Source organism: Eschrichtius robustus, chromosome 7 (assembly GCF_028021215.1).
Source record: "Eschrichtius robustus isolate mEscRob2 chromosome 7, mEscRob2.pri, whole genome shotgun sequence".
NCBI classification, from domain to species: domain Eukaryota; kingdom Metazoa; phylum Chordata; class Mammalia; order Artiodactyla; family Eschrichtiidae; genus Eschrichtius; species Eschrichtius robustus.
In genome coordinates, this window is record NC_090830.1 from 99,937,498 (window position 1) to 99,956,193 (window position 18,696).

Here is an 18,696-nt window from a genome sequence, read left to right on the forward strand (position 1 = left end):
GAAAACCCGCACTCCACAACTAGAGAGAAGCCCGTGCACCCTAACGAAGAGCCCACACGCTGCAACGAAAGATCCCGTGTGCCTCAATGAAGATCCCGTGTGCCACAATGAAGACCCAACACAGCCACAAATAAATAAAATAAATAATAAATAAATCTTTAAAAACAAAAAACAAAAAAACATGGGGACAGGTAGAGAATACATTAGAAAAGAGAAGAGGCCACAAAAGAGAAAACCAAGGTGAACAATGTTGCCTCTCCTTCTCCATTGGGCCTGCGGCCAGGCCTCCCTTTACTTTGGTGAAAGCATTCAGTCCCCACCTGTCTTCCCTACTGTTTATCAGGTATATAACCTATCATCAAAGGAGAGGCTCCCATGGACGCGATATTGCCTGTAAATTTAGCCTAGGTGGTTTTCAAAAACTAAGTTAATTTCTAACATTTAATAAAAATCAGGAAAAAAAAAAAACCCAGGTGTCTAAACCGCCTCCCCCAATTTCCAGCTTCCTTTGAAAACTCAGAAGGGCTGAGTCGATGTGACATCATGACAACAAACAGCTGGCACTCAGGAGGGCCTGTGGACCCTCTTCACCAGAGAGACAACTGTCCCCACCCTGGGCCACGCCCCCCACCCCATTTATGGAACTTGATTGGCCCTCATGGGATTTGAGTTCAAGATCCCCTTGTCTAAAGCTTTCACAGACTAATTGACATTCAGTGGGTCTTTCCTTCTCCTTTTGCCCCCCACCCCCTAGAGAAGATGATGCCAGAAAGGAGGCAAAGAGGAAAAGAAGAGGCTCAGGGTAAAAGCTCACATTACTGGACCTTGAAGAATCCTGAGCTGTACTTAGATCAGTGGAAAAGTGAGACAAATAAGTGCATGTCAGAATGCAGCACTGGCTATTTGGGGCCAAAGGTAAACTTGATAAAAATTGCTATCAATGCATAAAGGGCAACTAAGATAAAGGTTAGATAACCATCCCAGGCTGCTTCAGTACACATTGAACTGCCCTGTTATCAACATTATCAGCAGACCCTGTTTCTTGCCTTGATGTCCCCCAAAATGAAGAAATTTCCTGCAGGCTAGGAATAGCATACAAGAGAACCCACGATACTCGCCTGTGTGATTTTCAGTGGTCCCACTGGTGATGAACAACAGGCTGAGAAGAGCCACCGTGATCCCTGTCATCAGCACAAAGAGGAAAATCAGGAATATCTCTAAGGTGGAAAAGGTACGTTTGGCCATGTCTCCTGAGGAAAAGCAGAGACAGAAGAACAACTATGGAAGAGACAGAAAAAAGACAGAATAACAAATTAAAATACACATGCTTCAAGCTGTCCGAGGCTAAGATGTCTTAGCTCTTTCATATGAATAGACTCTACCAGGAATACCAAGTACAGGGCATACTTGCCACTAGGTCCATATCCCAAGCCTGTGGAAGAAAAGACCAATCAATTACAGCACTCCTTGATGAATTCACATGGGGTTTCCAAATGCTTCTCAGCACAATGCTCATCCTGGAAGCCACCACCCATCATTTGGAGTTGGCAGCTAAGCTAAAACCTATTTGTATTCCCTGGATACATCATACCGCTTTCACTTATGGCAGTAATGCTCTCTGTACATGGGTCTAGATTGGAGCATTTCTGTCAACAGGGATAACTGATGTACCCACACGGCTTGTACTTGTGAGAAAGCTGGCTGGGGTTAGGGCTTTACTTTGTGGCCATGGATTAGGTATCTTGTCCACAAGGAGGTGAAACAGACCTTTGGCCTTTAAACTTCCTGTTCTAACTTTCAATTACTACCTGAATAGAAAATGGCATGGAAAAGGAGATTGGCATCTCTGATCTGAAGCCAGGCATTTGTAAAATTTCCCTCTTCAGTGATCAGATGGATCCCACACGTTTTGCAAACCCCGTGTTGAAGTACGAGGATAAAGATAATGGCCCTTGTGTGCTACAAAAGCAGAAAATGTCCTTACAGATTCCTTAAGATATTTTAGGAGTAGAATTCATCATAACTCAGAGGGACTATAGAAGCTAAAAACTCACATAATGTAGCAGGAGAAAGTATAATATGATGGTTAAAAATTGGATTCTGAAGTCTGGTGCCAGAGTTCAAATCTCATTTCTGCCACTTACTAGGTGACCCTGGAAAATCATCCCCAACACTGAGCCTCAGTTTCCCCATCTGTAAATAGGGCTGTGACAAAGATGATAATTTGAGTACCTAGCTCATAGAGGTTTTATAAAAATAAGATGACACAGTAATAGTTTGTTTCATGGAATGGGATAAGCGTTCAGAATGTTAGCATTTATCATTAGGTTCTAAAACAGCAAAGACTCTGTGCTCCTCACTAGAATTAACGGGGGTTTATATGAGTTTGTATTAAAGAATCACGAATCACAGGTGGGAACTTTAGAGTCCATTTTCTCAACCTGAAGGAAGCTTGAGCAGTGAGATGGGATTGTGGTCCCAAGACTTGCCCCGCAAATGGGTAACATGTGGCTAAGATGCTGCTATCCGCAAGAGCTGTAAATTGGCCACAAACAGATGTGTTTAGTATGGCCCAATTTTTCATTTCGATTTGACTTAGTCAACAAGATAAAAGATAGCGCTTACAATTTATCTGTAAAAATAGAATCTACTTTTACAAATCTGAAACTTCAGGTTTTCTTTCAAAATATTTCATAAAATATGGCAACACGGAGACAGCATTCCCATGCACCAAGAGTTCTGTAAAACTTAGTAGCTGCTGTTCCCTTTAGATGGGGCAGCCCTTCTCCAACCTGCCGCTGCCTCTACCCAGCGGGCCTTATCTATCCGATCTTTGTAGTCATCTTATTTTGCAATCCACGGACTAAAGGTTAAAAATCAGTCTGGCAGCAAACACTTCAGAGGTAGGGCTGAACTGGGAGAGGACCAAGAGCCTGGAACATCTTCCCTATTTCCTAGTTTTTTGTTAGCAGGCGTTCCTCAACCATTTACCACCAGCATGATCACCTTCACCACCATCGGAAGGGACAGCTTCAAACTTAGGGCAAAACAACTTTCACTATCAGCCCTGAGACAGAAAGCGCATGTAAGATATGCCTCTGAAACTTCAATGAGTCAAAGAGGTTTACTAGTCATTAGCTATTGTTTCAGTAGCAAACTTCAAACCCTGTAGACCTAGTTCTTGCCCAAAGCTTTGGTTTCTATGAGCCTTCCTGCCAGCTGAGATAGCTTTTGCACAAATAAGGCTATTAAAAATGGATGACTGACAGGTGGACGCTTCAACCCCCAAAGCATGTACATGCAGATCACGTATGTAAATGTGGCTATGTGGTAAGAGCCTATGTAACAGACATGATATGAAATATATGTGTATGCATGTGTGTGTGTTTTTGTTTGTTTGTTGGGTTTTTTTTTTGCTGGTTTTGCTCTGCTGAACTAATTGCCACCACTGGCCTTTTACACAAGTCAACAATGGCACTTGATTTAACATTAGCGTTTCCACCTCTTGGATTACAACCACGTACCTCGTGTATTTCACCACTCTATTTAGTTGCCAGAATTACCACCAGCATATTACCATTCTTTTTGAAACCATTAGCACTATTTCTCGTAAATGATGAGAATCTGAATTTAAACATGAAAGCAAATGCCTTATATCTCCCTTCAGAAGGCAAATGTACCTTGGAGAGCTGAACCAATGATTACATTTTAAAGGGCTGTACATTTTTAAATAGTTCCCACTTAATCTAGCATAATCCTGCAAGGTCAACGGTGAGGCTCTAATAACACAGTAACAAGCCACTTGCTAGATCTTTACCACCCTGAGGTCCCCCATTTTTCAAGACTGTGACAGTAAAAAGTAACATTTTGGCAAAATGGGTTTCCAAAGCTAAGAAAATGAGGTTTCATCAAGATCTCTGAGACAATGGGGTGATTCAAGATCCCTCCCTCCCTCTCCAAGATAATACAGGCATTCTCACCTGATTCAACCACTCAGAAGAACTTGTGTATCCTGGTAAAGCAAATGATGGTCCAGAATCTTGTTCCCCTTCCTCTGGAACATTGCTTGGCTGGGACTTCTTAGCACTTTCTGAAGCCTACTGAGGAGAGATTTTCACAGTCATGTCCAGGAGAGTTAGAGTTCCCATGAGCACAGCTTTGTGGGTTTGGTACATGGAAGAGATTAAAGTGTATTGATAACAAATGACTTGTTAGCGAACTCTCCCCTGGGACAGCCTGATAGTGAGGTACTGAGTTGCAGAAGGCCTGCCAGGCTGAAGGTCATTTCAGATTTCAACACAACTCATCCAGCACATCAAGGTCTGTGCAAAGCTCCAACCTGGATCACAAAAAAAAGAGCACCTGCTTTATTTACCCCTGGCCACTCAACCAGTGCTCAAGAAGAAATGATAATGTACGCTGGGCATTAGTGTGGACTATGGGCCCCACTAGGCAATATTTACAATAATTTCAGAACAGAAAAGTGAACTTTTAGATTCTCATGTATAAAAAGAATGCAAAATTTTAGATGAACTAAGAATGTGAATAATGAGTATACAAAAGGGAAGAGTGTATGCAACATTAAAAATTATATTGAAGGAAATAATATTTAATAATTTTTTCATGTCATTAAATTAAGTTTGAAAACATTATGATCCCATTTTTGTAAAGTATACATTATTTATATGGGTGTGATCATAAAGACTGTAAGAAAATACAGCAAAAAATGTTAAGAAGCAATTATCTGGTGATAAGATCATGGGTGAGTTTTGTTTTCATCTTTTTGATTCTTGACATTTTCTATGATAGCCATGTAGCATTTCTGTAATGAGGAAAATAAAATGTTTTAGCTCATCTCAGAGAATGTACACTGTATAACAGCATGAAGTTAAGCAATGGCCCACAAAAGACAAAGAGAGAAATAAATAGACCAAAGTCCTCCTTTTTTCCTAGTAAATCCAAGCTATCCAGGAAGCAATTTGAAGAAGACCACATCGGCTGCTGAATTCCACACAGAGTTTTAAGAGAGACCAGCCCCAAAGTTCCAATGGAAATATTAAAGTGCTTTCAGATAGGGCATTTAGTAACGTGTCTCAGCTACCTCTCTGCTACAACAGAGGGGAACAGGTTAAATTATGGTATTAGACAAGTTTTTTTTTCTTTTCGTGCAAATATGTCTGTTGCCTGACACCAAGAATTCTGAGACCAAATCTAGCTAACTTAAGGCAGCTGGGGAAAAAGAGAAGAAAATTCACCAGAAGGAAGCAGAAGAAGTTGAAGATGCAGGCTCAGGAAGGCCAGAGATCAGCTCTGAGGGTCTATGCGGCAGGAGCTATTGAGCCATCTCTTCAGGGCTTTGTCATCAAGATGGATGCTCTCCAACTACTTTAGGTCTTTATGTTGCTCCATTCTGGATTCAGTTCCTAAAAGACAGCATCTGGGAACTTCCCTGGAGGTCCAGTGGTTAAGACTTCACCTTCCAATTCCGGGGTTGTGGGTTCAATCCCTGGTTGGGGAGCTAAGATCCCACATGCCTCACGGCCAAAACACCAAAACATAAAACAGAAGCAATATTGTAACAAATTCAATAAAGGCTTTAAAAATAATAATAAAATAACGTAAAAATAAAAGACAGCATCTGACTGACCTAGTTCAGCTCATATACCTATCCCTTCCACTGAGGGGATATTTAACAAGACCATACCCAAAGAGAGAAGGATAGCTCTCCAAAATAAAATCAAGGTAAAATAAAAACAACAGATACCCACTGGTGACCTGCCATTGGATTTCCTTCTCCCATCCTTCTCCCTTATGTGAGAGGCCCTCTAAACTGGCCCTGTGATCTAAAATGTGGTCTCTTCTGGACCTCTCCAGCCATCTTTCTCCCTGTAAGAAGGAGCCACGCCAAGCTCATTCCCACTGAGACTACCTAGGTGTCCCACAGTTGAGTCAGCTAAGATCATTTTAACCAGGGTTTCAGTATATAATCATGGCATAATATATCATTTCTCCCAGACAACATTTGAAGGCCCATACCTGAATGCTAAGCGGGTGAGAATCAAGGAGATTCCAAGCACCGTGGCAGAGTCAGTGAAGGAAAAATGTTGGGCCAAGGGGACTTGTGGTGCCCATCAAGACAGCTGACTCTTATAGCCAGAAATAGACTACCTCGGGGAGAGGGGAAGACGTAATCATTGTAAATATTTCATACGTGTATTTTATTTCTGTCTGAATGACCATCAGACAAATCCTGTTTGCTAGGATAAGGATGGCTGTCCTTCTCAACTCATCACCCCAAGACACTCATTCATGTTCTACCCATTTTACAGATGAGGAAACACACACAGAAAGGTTAAGGAGCTTCCAGAACAGGAAAGGATGGTTAAAAGTGAGCATGATTAAACAATAATTATTCCAGGATGTGAGCCCAAGTCTCCAGATTCCCAGACAAGACCGCTTGCCTTTCACCAAACTCTTGCTGTCTACATCGTTTCAACTCTGGCCCTGGCATGGCAGCCTCTGGGGACAGACAAGTCATGTGTTCACTCCTCATTAGCAGATGATGAAGCAAATCGTGTCCTCTGTCTCTTAACATCCTAACACTGAGGAAGATTTTCCCAAATGCCCAACTCCTCAACCATTAACCAATAGTCTAGCACTACGAATTCTCTTAGTTTACTTATGCCTACAGGATAGGGGCCTTAAAAGGCTTGATGCTAATTTCTTTCTTTTCTTTTTTAAACAGATCTTTATTGGAGTAAAATTGTTTCACAAAACTGTGTTAGTTTGTTGCACAACAAAGTGAATCAGCCATATGCATACACATGTCCCCATATCCCCTCCCCCTGAGCCTCCCTCCCACCCTCCCTATCCCACCCCTCTAGGTCATCACAAGGCACGGAGCCGATCTCCCTGTGCTGTGCTGCTGCTTCCCACCAGCCAACTATTTTACATTCAGTAGTGTATATATGTCAATGCTACTCTCACTTTGCCCCAACTTTGCCCTCCCACCCCATGTCCTCAAGTCCATTCTCTGTGTCTGCTTCTTTATTCCTGCCCTGCAACTAGGTTCTGGTCACATCCTTTTTCATTCTTTAATTCTTGGAATAATTGAAGAATAAATTACTTTTAAAAACCATATAGTATTTCATATAGCACCCAGATTGTGGTCTCTAAATATAATTCCTTGCTAAAAGGAAAAAGAGATCCTTGACGAAATGGCTGGTTTTGGGTCTGGGCCAGGAAACACATAAATCTGAAATATTTTTTCATACCAGAAATCAAGGAAGTCATCGAGATGATTATAATTGTTTCAAAAAGAACTAGAGTTTCCCACTAGCCAAAAATGGGTCAATGTGAGCAATTTAAAAAATAACTGCAGTAGATAAGCAAATCAATTTTGCTTAAATTCATGATGTCATAATGAAATTTTTAAAATTCTCATTGATTACCTTTAAAAGATGCTAGGGAACTAGTTTGTTTTTTTCTGAAAACTGGCAAGAAAAACACAGGGAGTGGGAGGAAGGATCAAGAAATAGAGTAAGAATGTACTCTTCTTTTGCTGTATAAAGGTAACTTAGGGAGAGGAGCAACTATTTACAGAGCAACTATTGATGAGAAAGAGTGGAAGACTATCAGAAAAGATCTACAAATAAAGATATAAAGAAGGAACCACAACAAGATGGGTAGCGGGGGCAGAGTCATGGTATAGTCGAGACCCATAACGCTGGGTGGCCGACCCACAAATGGGAGAATAATTAAAATTGCAGAGTTTCTCCCCAAGGAATGAGGGGTCTGGGCCCCACATCAGGTTCCCCAGCCCAGGAGTCCTACAGGCTTTGAAGGCCAGCAGGTCTTACTTTTGGGAGACTCAGAAGGCTGTGGGAAATAGAGATGCCACTCTTAAACGGTGCACACAAAATCTCACACACTCTGAGACCCAAGTCAGCAGCAGTAATTTGAAAGGAGCCTAGGTTAGACCCACCTGCTGATTTTGGAGAGTCTCCCAGAGAAGCAGGAGGCAACTGGAGCTCAAGCTGGGGACATAGACATGGGCAGCAGCCAATCGGGGGAGCTCATACTACCATAAGGACACTGGTGCTGGTAAGTGCTGTTTGGAATCCTTTAGCTTATTAGCTCTGGGACACAGCCCTACCCAATAGCCTCTCTGCAGCAATACTGGGATGCCTCAGGCCAAGCAACTAGTCAGACAGAAACACAGCCTCACCTACCATCAGGCTGGCTGCCTTAAGACCCCTTAAGCCCACAGCTGCCCTGGGACCCAGCCCTGTCCAACAGAGGGCCCGGGACTGACCTTGCAACCAGAGTGCCAACACTACCACTGGGGCCCCCAGGGCCCTGCAGCCAAAGACCCTGACACCTGGCTCCACCACCAGTGGGATGGCACCAGACCAAGGAGCCCCTGGGTCCCAGCCCCACCCAACAATGGGCTGATACAGCAACTCTGTGACACCTAGGGCGCAGTAGGCAGAGACACTGGGACCCAGTTCCACCTACTAGTGGGCTGGTACTAGTCCGAGGACCGGTCTTCACCCACCAGCAGGCGGACACCAGCCCCAGGACCACACAGCCCCGCAGCCTGCCAAGTCAGGATCCAGCCCACATACCAGCAGGTCAGTACCAGCCACGGGACTCCCTGGGCCCCAGTCCTGCCTACCAGCAGGACACTCCCAGCTGTGGGACACCTTGCACTCCTCAGTCAGCAGCCCTGGGATCCACCCCACCAACTAGTGAGCTGACACCGGCTTCAGGGCCCCCAGGGCCTGGCTCCACCCATCAGTGAGCAGACACTAGTCCCAGACCACTGAGCCCAGGCCTGCCAACACCAGCTCCAAGACACCTTGGACCCCTCAGCCAGCCACCCAAGGATCTACCCCCACTCACCAGCAGGCCAGCACCAGTTTGGGGAAACTGCAGATTCTTCAGCCAGTTATGTCAGGAAGAGGCCCTGCCCACCAGCAGGCTGACACTAGATCTGGAACCACCCACTACAGAACCCAGCTGCTCCCCACCGTGGGCAAGATGAGCCCCAGGACGCTTGGGGCTCTGCAGCCAGTCACCTCATGACCCAGCCGCACCAAGGTGGGGGGACAGGGAATCAGAGGAAGGCAGTTAAAGTACAAACGTCCAGTTATAAGAGAAATAAGTGCTACGGATGGAATGTACAACATGATAAAGATAATTAACACTGCTATATCTTTTTTTTTTTTAACATCTTTATTGGAGGATAATTGCTTTACAATGGTGTGTTAGTTTCTGCTGTATAACAAAGTGAATCAGCTGTACATACACATATATCCCCATATCTCCTCCCTCTTGCGTCTCCCTCCCACCCTCCCTATCCCACCCTCCCTATCCCACCCCTCTAGGTGGTCACAAAGCACCGAGCTGATCTCCCTGTTCTATGCGGCTGCTTCCCCCTAGCTATCTATTTTACATTTGGTAACACTTCTGCATCTTAGATATGAAAGTTAAGAGAGTAAACCCTACAAGTTCTCATCACAAGAAACAAAATTTTTTCTATTTCTTTAATTTAGTACCCATATGAAATGATGGATATTCACTAAACTTATTGTGATAGCCATTTCATGATGTATATAAATCAAATCATTATGCTGTACACCTTAAACTTACACAGGGCTGTAAGTCAATTATTTCTCAATAAAACTGGGAGGAAAAAAAGGAAAATGAAAAAGAAAGGAGGGGAAAAAAAGGTAACTTGGGAAAGTGAAATTATTGATGAGGGACAGTTTCTCACAATGGAAGTATTCAAGCTAATAAATGAGGAAGGAATGACAAACTTAGAATCTAAATGCTTTGCAAACCCCTAAAGAAATGATGGATATAGGCAATGACCATCAGTGGCTGGCCGCTTAGGTCACCAAAAGAGTCAACCAGATATTGCAAGGCTCTGAATGATGTACACGACCTTACCTTTCCAGTATTCTTACCAAAAATATTAAACCTAAATTGGATCAGCCTCTAGATCTCAGTGCCTGTTTATAGGAAACACAAGAGACAACCGAGTATTTTAGAGGACAATGTGGGGATATGGTAAGCAAAATCCAGACTGTGAGAGACTCTGTAAGACAAATGAGCCAGTTTCCTTAACAGACACATTGGAAGTGGAAAAGGAAAGAAAGATGGAGATGGAGGTAGAAGAGTAGGAAGAGGGAGAAGAGGAAGAGAATATGAGGAGGAGGAAGAATGGGGAGCAGAGAGAAAGTCAAGGGAAGGGGGACAGGGCCAGGAAGGGGAGGAAAGGAGAAGCAAGCTATAGATTAAAAGAGGCTGAAGAGACATATCAGCCAACTGTATGCTGTACACCCCAAACCATCACTATTTGGAACCTGATTCAAAACCAGTTTTTAAGAATTATGAGACAATTGAGGGCTTCCCTGGTGGTGCAGTGGTTAAGAATCCGCCTGCCAATGCAGGGGACACGGGTTCGAGCCCTGGTCCGGGAAGATCCCACATGCTGTGGAGCACCTAAGCCCCTGTGCCACGACTACTGAGCCTGCACTCTAGAGCCCATGAGCCACAACTACTGAAGCCCATGCACCTAGAGCCCGTGCACCGCAACGAAGAGTAGCCCCCGCTTGCCATAACTAGAGAAAGCCCACACACAGCAATGAAGACCCAACGCAGCCAAAAATAAAATAAAATAAATTTTTAAAAAAAGAATTATGAGACAATTGGGAAAATTTGAACACTAGATATGTGATATTAAGGTATTATTATTTAGAATGTTAGTGAGATAATGCTGTGGTGGTTATATATTTTTTTAAATCTTTCTCTTTTAGATACATTCTGTGACAGATTTTTTACAAAAGGAAACAATACCAAAAGGGCAAAACTCAGATCAGTGGATGGGTGATGGACAGATAGGACAGATGAATGGGAAATAAGCTTTCTTCTTTAATATACCGGTGGACAGCAGAGAGGCAGTGAAAAGCACTGCAGCAGATACTGTGGAGTACTTCACTCAACACCATTTCTAAGCCCACCTAGTATGCAGAGGCTGGACCCTCATTTGCCTTGAGTGCCAGATGTAGTTTAGGTTCTACCTTTCAGATGAACTAGTGTGAGACCTTGATTCAGAACTGAGCTACTTGGGGAGAGAGGCAGGGCATGGGACATCCATCTTACAGTTTGTATCATGGTGGCATGACTCTGAGCTGCTTCCTCAGTGGCTGCTTCCAGCTGATGTAGCTGCTTCCTTATTCCATGACCGTGACCAAGGTAGCTCATCCCTTGGCAGTTCAGTTCTGCAGTTTAAGTTGGGGGGATTGTTCCTAGAAGCTCAGTCTCAATTCTCTGACTTCATCCTTCACAAACATTCTGCAAGTGACCTCTATCCCTTAATAAAGCCCTTTCTTCTTGAGCTAGCAGGATTGGATTCTGTTTTCTCCAACTAAGAATTCATCCAAGCTAAATCTCACAAAAGTGAGCATTGGACCTCTCTTTGGAGAATATATGCATTTCGGTCATTGGACACTATGCCAAGCCACCTCTGGGAACACTTTTAAAGTTAAAAGTAAGAAACCCTTTTAAAGTTAAAAGAAAGAAACCACGAGAAACAGAAAGTAACTTGTTTCTATCAAAGTCCATCTGGACTCAGTGTCCTCTTGGGCCAATGGGAGATGAGCATTTTGGCACAATGAACTTTTCATTAGGCCTGAAAAGAAATTAACTTTAAGTACGCAGGGCTGCCATAGTGGTACCTTACTACCTTATGGGTTTTACAAAGGACTAAAAAATCCCTTTGAACCCGAAAACTGTCCCATCATCAGTTGACTATTTATAGATTCATAATGTCCCAATTGAATCTTGATCTCAAACCACAAGCAATAGAAGAGAGAACAGAGTCCTTTCTGTTCCAAACTGGAGAGAATGTTTCTTATTAAATCCCTTATGCACCTGTCATATGTTGAGCCTGAGAATGAAACTAGGGGATGTTATTCCCTTCAGTTGGGATCCAAAGTTCCTTTTATAAAAGGGGTCCCAGCTCTGACCGTAGTGAGAGGAAGATGGCAGGTGACACAGAGCACACGCACCATGGCTCTCCTTCCCCTGGGGATTCCCAAACCCCATGTTCCCAGCAATACTGACAGTCCTGCTTTTCTCAGAGAAAAGGGTAGATAAACTACTCCAGGGCTACAGAGCTCCTCTCCCCAAATTTACCCCAGTCCTACCTTCAACACACAGGGCAAAAGATACAGAGAGATATTGAGGGTATGGAAAAGATTGCAGTTTGGAATCTGAAGATTGAGGCTTTCTCAGTGACCTTAATCCCTCTGAGTCTCATTTTCCTTGTGTGAAAACTAGAGACTAACAAAAAACCACCTTATTGAAAGATTCACATAGACAATATTTTTTTTAAAGTTCTTTGCTAACTCTACAGCATGATGCAAATGAGTCATTAATTAAGTGAATGTGGACCCCCAAGAGTGGCAGGTTCCACGCCTTTTCGACCTTAGAGCACAGTTCTTTTCTTGGTGTATTTCTCAAGCTTGGTTCTACAGATCTCCCTATTAGAGTTTGAAAAACTCAGCCTTGGAGAGAAGGAGTGTCTTTTGCTATTTCCGAAACATTCAGAGGATTTAAACTTTAGATAAAATTGGAATTGCAAAACTTCCCTACTTCTCTGCTGTTAGATAAACAGTGTGGGGCTATATAACCTTTGCAGAGTATTTGGAAATTATTCTCTGATGATTTGTCTCTTTCCAAAACCACAGATAAGAATCTATTGCATTTGGCAGTGACAAATTTGCCCTGTTTTCCCTACAAGATTATGAAGGCAGATTGGAGGAAAGCAAGCTACAGCGGCATTTATCATGATTTCAGGGACAGGGCGACAATATCTTTGATGTAATTTTCCCTTCCACATAAATCTCAGCTGCTTAGCATTTCCCACCTGTAATGTGCACTTGTGGGAAAAGTACCACACTGTCCTTTGATAGAACTTGGAAGACAAAAGACCAAGAGAAACAGAAAGCAACTTGCTTCTATCAAAGTCCATCTGGACTCAGTGTTCTCTTGGGCCAATGGGAGAAAGGATGACCTGAGTGGAGCTTGACACTAAAGCACAATGTCTTTCTTGTATTGGGCAGAACCAGCCTGAGGAGGAACCCTGCCGGGTGAGGACTGCTCTCTTCCCTGCCTGGAGCAAATGTACTTAAACCATTCACAGAGGATCCCCCCATTAGATCAGCCAAAAAGCAAAAGGGGAGAGAAACAGACCATCCCCATGCTAGAGAGTAAATGCACACCAATTCTCATGCTCTCTCTTGCTGCAATTTTTCTGACTTGTTTCTAAGGATAATCCACTTAAGGTCCAGGGGGAAGAAGAAAATTTTTGCTCATGTGTCCTACCTGGAGTGATAATGTCTGCAGGAGAACTTAACATTGTGGGTTTGTCATTGATTGGGAATCGTTATAAGTTTAGGTGGCATCTGAGATATCCAGGTTTAAAGGGTATGGCCAACGAAATGAGAGGGGATATCTGTCTGATGCTCCCTCCACCATGTGAAGCCAGGACCAAGCCTCAGTGTGAACCAGAAGCTGAGGAAGGACTTTGGTCCTGAGGGGCTGACATGAGGGCAGAGAGGTCCCGCTGGAGGTAAGTGGGTTCCCCAAGAATCAAAAAGGCCAGCCCAGGAAGTCTATGAGAGAAAGCCAAGGCTTGATGGTATCAGGAAACCAGGCAGGAATCTCAAGCTTGCAGGAGTCAAAGGCAGGATCCAACTTAGATATGGAGCCAAGACAGGGCCAGGCAGGGATGAAATCTAAGCTAAAACAGATGAGACAAAAGTCCCAACAGGTTGGTGGTCTTGGGTAAAGACCCAGATCACCTAGAGGTAGTGTTTATGACTCCATTTTGCAAGTCAGTAGATTAAAGAGATTTGCATGGGTTGGGCTGGCTAATCTTGCCAGCACATGAAGAACAACAACTTACTGAGATGTTATCATGTAGAAACTTATTAAACCAGGGCAAGGAGGACACATCACCTTTTTAAAATAATAAAAAATAAAATGAAATTAACTTATTGAACTCTTCGTATGTTCCAGACCCTGTTCTAAAAACATTACACGATCTGCCTCATTTAATACTCACAGTCATCCTTTGAGGATGGTATTATTCCTATCCCCATTTTACATTTGAATTAAAAGAAAAAAAATCAGAGAAGTTAGACAAGTAGCCAAAGGTCATACTGACAATAAGAGGCCAAGGTGGATTCAAAACCAGATCACCTGCCTTTGAGGCTCTCCAGATTGACCATCAGCTACCCCAGACAACAAAAGCCTTTTACTAGTATTGCTATACCTGACATCCTTAGGGTAACAATCAAATAATGCCTACAAAAGTAGTCAAAAACACAATGCTAATAGGAAGTCAAATATTTAGTCTCAGGAATTGTGAGAAGAGGTAAGGATTCTAAAATCATCTAGTCCAACCCCCATGTCGTATAGATAAGTTACTTGCCCAAATTCACTGTCGTTGAGACTTTTAGCACTCATCCATATCTGGTCCTCCACTCCTCTGCAGACACACAGGAAGTTAACGCTTTCCAACCCCCTGGTAGTCACTGGTCAATGGGCTGCAAATGGCAGTGACATGTGTCACCTCTGGATTAAAGTATTAATGCAGATGCATTTGAAAGGGGGTGTGAGTTTTCCATGATCTCTCTGCTGTGGTGACCCTGACAATTGCATGTCCCAGATGACAGGTTACAAGGTCCCTGAGTCACCAATTGAAAGAAATCTACCTCAGAGTCATCAGACCAGAAGTGTGCTTTGCATAAACAAGAAGTAAATGCTTATGTGTTAAGCAACAAAGATTTTACCATAGCAAGCCGCCCACCCATCCTGATCAACATAGCCACCTAATTAATACCAGCCAATGAAGATAACTCCTTACCCAAATTATAAATCTTCTTTTAAAATTTCCTTCAGCCCAATCAATGCCATGAATCAAATGGTTTTATTTCCACAGGTGGAAAAATGAAATTGGATTCCTATCTCAAAACGCTCACAAAAATTAACTCAAAACAGATTAAAGACTTAAACATAAGACTTGAAACTATAAAACTCCTAGAAGAAAATATAGGGAAGAAGCTCCTTGACATTGATCTTGGCAATGATTTTTTGCATATGACACAAGCAGCACAAGCAACAAAAGCAAAAATCAGTTAAGTGGGACTATAGCAAATGAAAAAGCTCCACACAGCAGAGGAAACAATCAACAAAATGAAAAGGCAGCCTACAGAATGGGAGGAACTGTTTGCAAGCCATGTGTCAGATAAGTGGTTGATATCCAAAACATATAAAGAATTCATACAACTCAACAACAAAAAAACAAACAATTCGATTTAAAAATGGGCAGAGGAAATACAGACATTTTTTCCAAATAACAAACAGGTATATAAAAGGATGCTCAACAGTACATTTCAAAATATACTAAAATCTCTCTAATTTAGAGATCACATTTCATGTAATCCCAACTCTAAGACATAGTTTAAAATATTTAGAAATATAAAAGGCCCCCAGGTCACAGAAACGTATGAAATAAAGTCCATGCATTTTATACCATAGGAGAGGCTCTTCAGCTCATGCAGGGCTTGATAACTTCTAATTTACATACAGTTCTAACCAACCGTTCTTTTTCTTCTAATCACAGACTGTTCTAGAAGCAGGCACACAGGTAGCAAAAGTGATAGCTGAAAGAGGCTCAAATGAAAATGACTCAGTCTATGACAATAATCAGTGGTCAGAGAAACAACTTGAGTCGTTTTTGTTTGATAATCTCTAAGACAGCAGAAGCATGTGTAACATATTTGAAACCATTTTCCTCCAAGAATTTTTTTTTAAGTTTGGGGTTTAAAAGAAAGAACTCCACATTTTAAAGCTATCAAAAATATAAAGAGGGAGACAAAGACATAACTAGACTAATCTGTTTCAAAATGCTACAATGTTTTATTAAGTTGAGATTTGTAGAAATTTTATTTTCTACATTTTATTTAACCATATCTAAATTTTTTCTGCAATGATCATGTATTACTTGTATATTACTTGTGACGCTAAGGTAATTTTTTTAAAGGATGAATGAAGGATATGAAAAAGTCACACCAAGTAAATACTTTAAAATAGTAAAAAATGTGTCAACCCTGCTAATCTATTCTTAGGGATCATCAAATGAATAACCACCACTGAAAACAGTTTGTTTCTTTTCTTGGCTGCATGAGGCAGGCTGTGCTCACCCCAGACTCCATCTTGGTTGAGCTCCTAAGTCAGTGATCTGATCATATGGGACTTTTAGAAATAATGAGGCATCAACTAATTTAGTCAGGACTAATAGAACATAGCAGGTTGTACCTGCTTATTCATTTCTCTAATCAGCAAACAGGCTGAGCTGCCTCTTTACGCCAAGTTGAGCTGAACCCTGGATGTACCATAAGAGATAAAGGTTCTTCTGAATTGGATAATGTATTGGTGTCTCCCTAAGAGGATTGATACCACCATGTGACATAGAGCTGTGACCAAGTTGTTCACCCTGTTGTCTAGCCAATGAGTCCAAAGATAAATACAGGATTGAAGACTAGCATTTTTTCCATCCCAGTGTGTCAATTCCAGGGTTGATATGTTCAAAAGATTTAACTACTGGTTCAGTCTGAGCACTGACCAATTTGAACAGATGGCAGGGTAAACAACTGGTCTACCTGAATCAATACATTCTTGCTGAACATCAATCAGCCTTAGTGAGTTTCTTTTTTAAACGTGGAATTATGAATTGTCTGGGGAATTTCTTCTTTCAAAGACCCAACCATTGAGCTATAAGCCTTATAAATAGAATGAGTAGTCATCAAAAAAAAAAAAAAAAAGGGCTTCCAATCTCACCTCACGCTACTGAAAAATTACCTCAATCCATCATGAAAGAGACAGGCCACCAATAGCAGGTTTTATGTAGGGAAAAAAACGTTTTATTAAACGTTTATTAAAGGGAAAAAAACGTCAAAAAACTGGCATGATGTTCCTAACAGGCCTGCCAACACTGCTAGGTGAGGATACGTCCAGCCAAACCACAATTCCTGCCATAATGAAACTGAATTATGAAACGAAAGAAAACATCTTGCTCTAGTTTAGGCAGGTTATAAGCCGAAGTATCCTTGAAAAGCTGACAAATCCAATTTGTAGAGGAGAAAAACGAAATGCTAAACAATGCTTAACAACAAACCCAATTTGTAGAGGAGAAAAATGAAATGCTAAACAATGCTTAAAATCTTCCCAGGAAGAAGGAGACTGCCTACGTCACACTCACACTGAAGGCGGAAGAAAATAAGTGGACACATTTATCAGCAGCTCTCCCAAGTGTTGAGGTGTGCTTTACAGCAGGTACGTAGCTGCCTGAAGCTTGCAGATGTCTGCAAGAGAACTACACAGTTGCGACAATAACCACACTGGGTGCTGAGGAGACAGTGGCGATCAGTGAGGACTGCCACAGTCAGAAAATGTGTGCCCACCTGAAGGTGACGAAGGCCCCGTATTGATGGATTTCCTCATTTTTTAACGAAAAGTCAGTAATATTTTTAAAATGAAGTATAGTTAATTTACAATGTTGCGTTAGTTTCAGATGTACAGCAAAGTGATTCTGTTATACAGATATGCATACATACACACATATATATCTCAGATTCTTTTTCATTATAGGTTATTACAAGATATTGGATATAGTTCCCTGTGCTATAACAGGTCCTTGTTGTTTATTTTATATATAGTAGTGTGTATCTGTTAATCTCAAACTCCTAATTTATCCCTCCCTCCCTTCCACTCTGGTAATCATAAGTTTGCTTTCTGGGACTTCCCTGGTGGTCCAGTGGTTAAGAATCAGCCTTCCAATGCAGGGGATGTAGGTTCGATCCCCGGTCCGGGAACTAAGATCCCACATGCCACGGGGCAGCTAAGCCCCAGTGCCACAGCTACTGAGCCCGTGCGCTCTAGAGCCCATGTGCCGCAGCTAGAGAGCCCGTGCTCTCTGGAGCCCACGTGCCACAATGAAAGATCCCACATACCGCAACGAAGATCCCACATGCCACAACAAAGACCTGACACAGCCAAATAAATAGATAAATTTTTTTTAAGTTTGTTTTCTATGTCTGTGAGTTTGTTTTGTAAATAAGTTCATTTGCATCATTTTTTTAGATTCCACATATAAGTGATATCATTTGATATTTATCTTTGTCAGACTTCACTGAGTATCTCAGACTTCATCTGAGTATGATAACCTCTAAGTTCTAAAGAGTCAGTAGTATATCAGTGTTTATTAATTGTTTGATTTCAAATACTGGCAAACAATTCTGAAAAAAATTTTTTATCATTCTTTCAGTTAACACTATGTATGACAAACTGAACATATGTAGACCACAAGTTGCAACCTCCAATTTAATCCACTGCTTCCTTTATTCAAAAATATTTTCTGAGCATCTACAGTGTACTAGGTACTGTGGTCTAAAGGACACAATACCTAAGACAAAATGCCTGCCTTCAAAAACCTTACAGTGTAAGATAGAGATGATTCCCTAGTAATAATATTGAACTACAAGTGCTAACGCAGACTTGAAGGGGATCCGAAATGGTTTTGCCAAAGGTAACTGTTAACCTAGTATATCAGTTGGCTAA

At 42.0% G+C, this 18,696-nt stretch overlaps 1 protein-coding gene across 1 annotated transcript in view; it reads right to left on the minus strand.

The window, feature by feature from the left end:
• The window catches only part of ASAH2 (N-acylsphingosine amidohydrolase 2), a 120,681-nt gene that overhangs the window by 76,002 nt on the left and 25,983 nt on the right, over nt 1–18,696 (minus strand). The window contains exons 2-3 of the mRNA XM_068548951.1: nt 3,981–4,097; nt 1,119–1,278 (exon numbers count right to left, since the gene is read on the minus strand). Of these exons, the coding sequence (XP_068405052.1) occupies nt 1,119–1,245 (127 nt within the window). The 5' untranslated portion in view covers nt 1,246–1,278; nt 3,981–4,097. The remainder of the gene's footprint in view (nt 1–1,118; nt 1,279–3,980; nt 4,098–18,696) is intronic.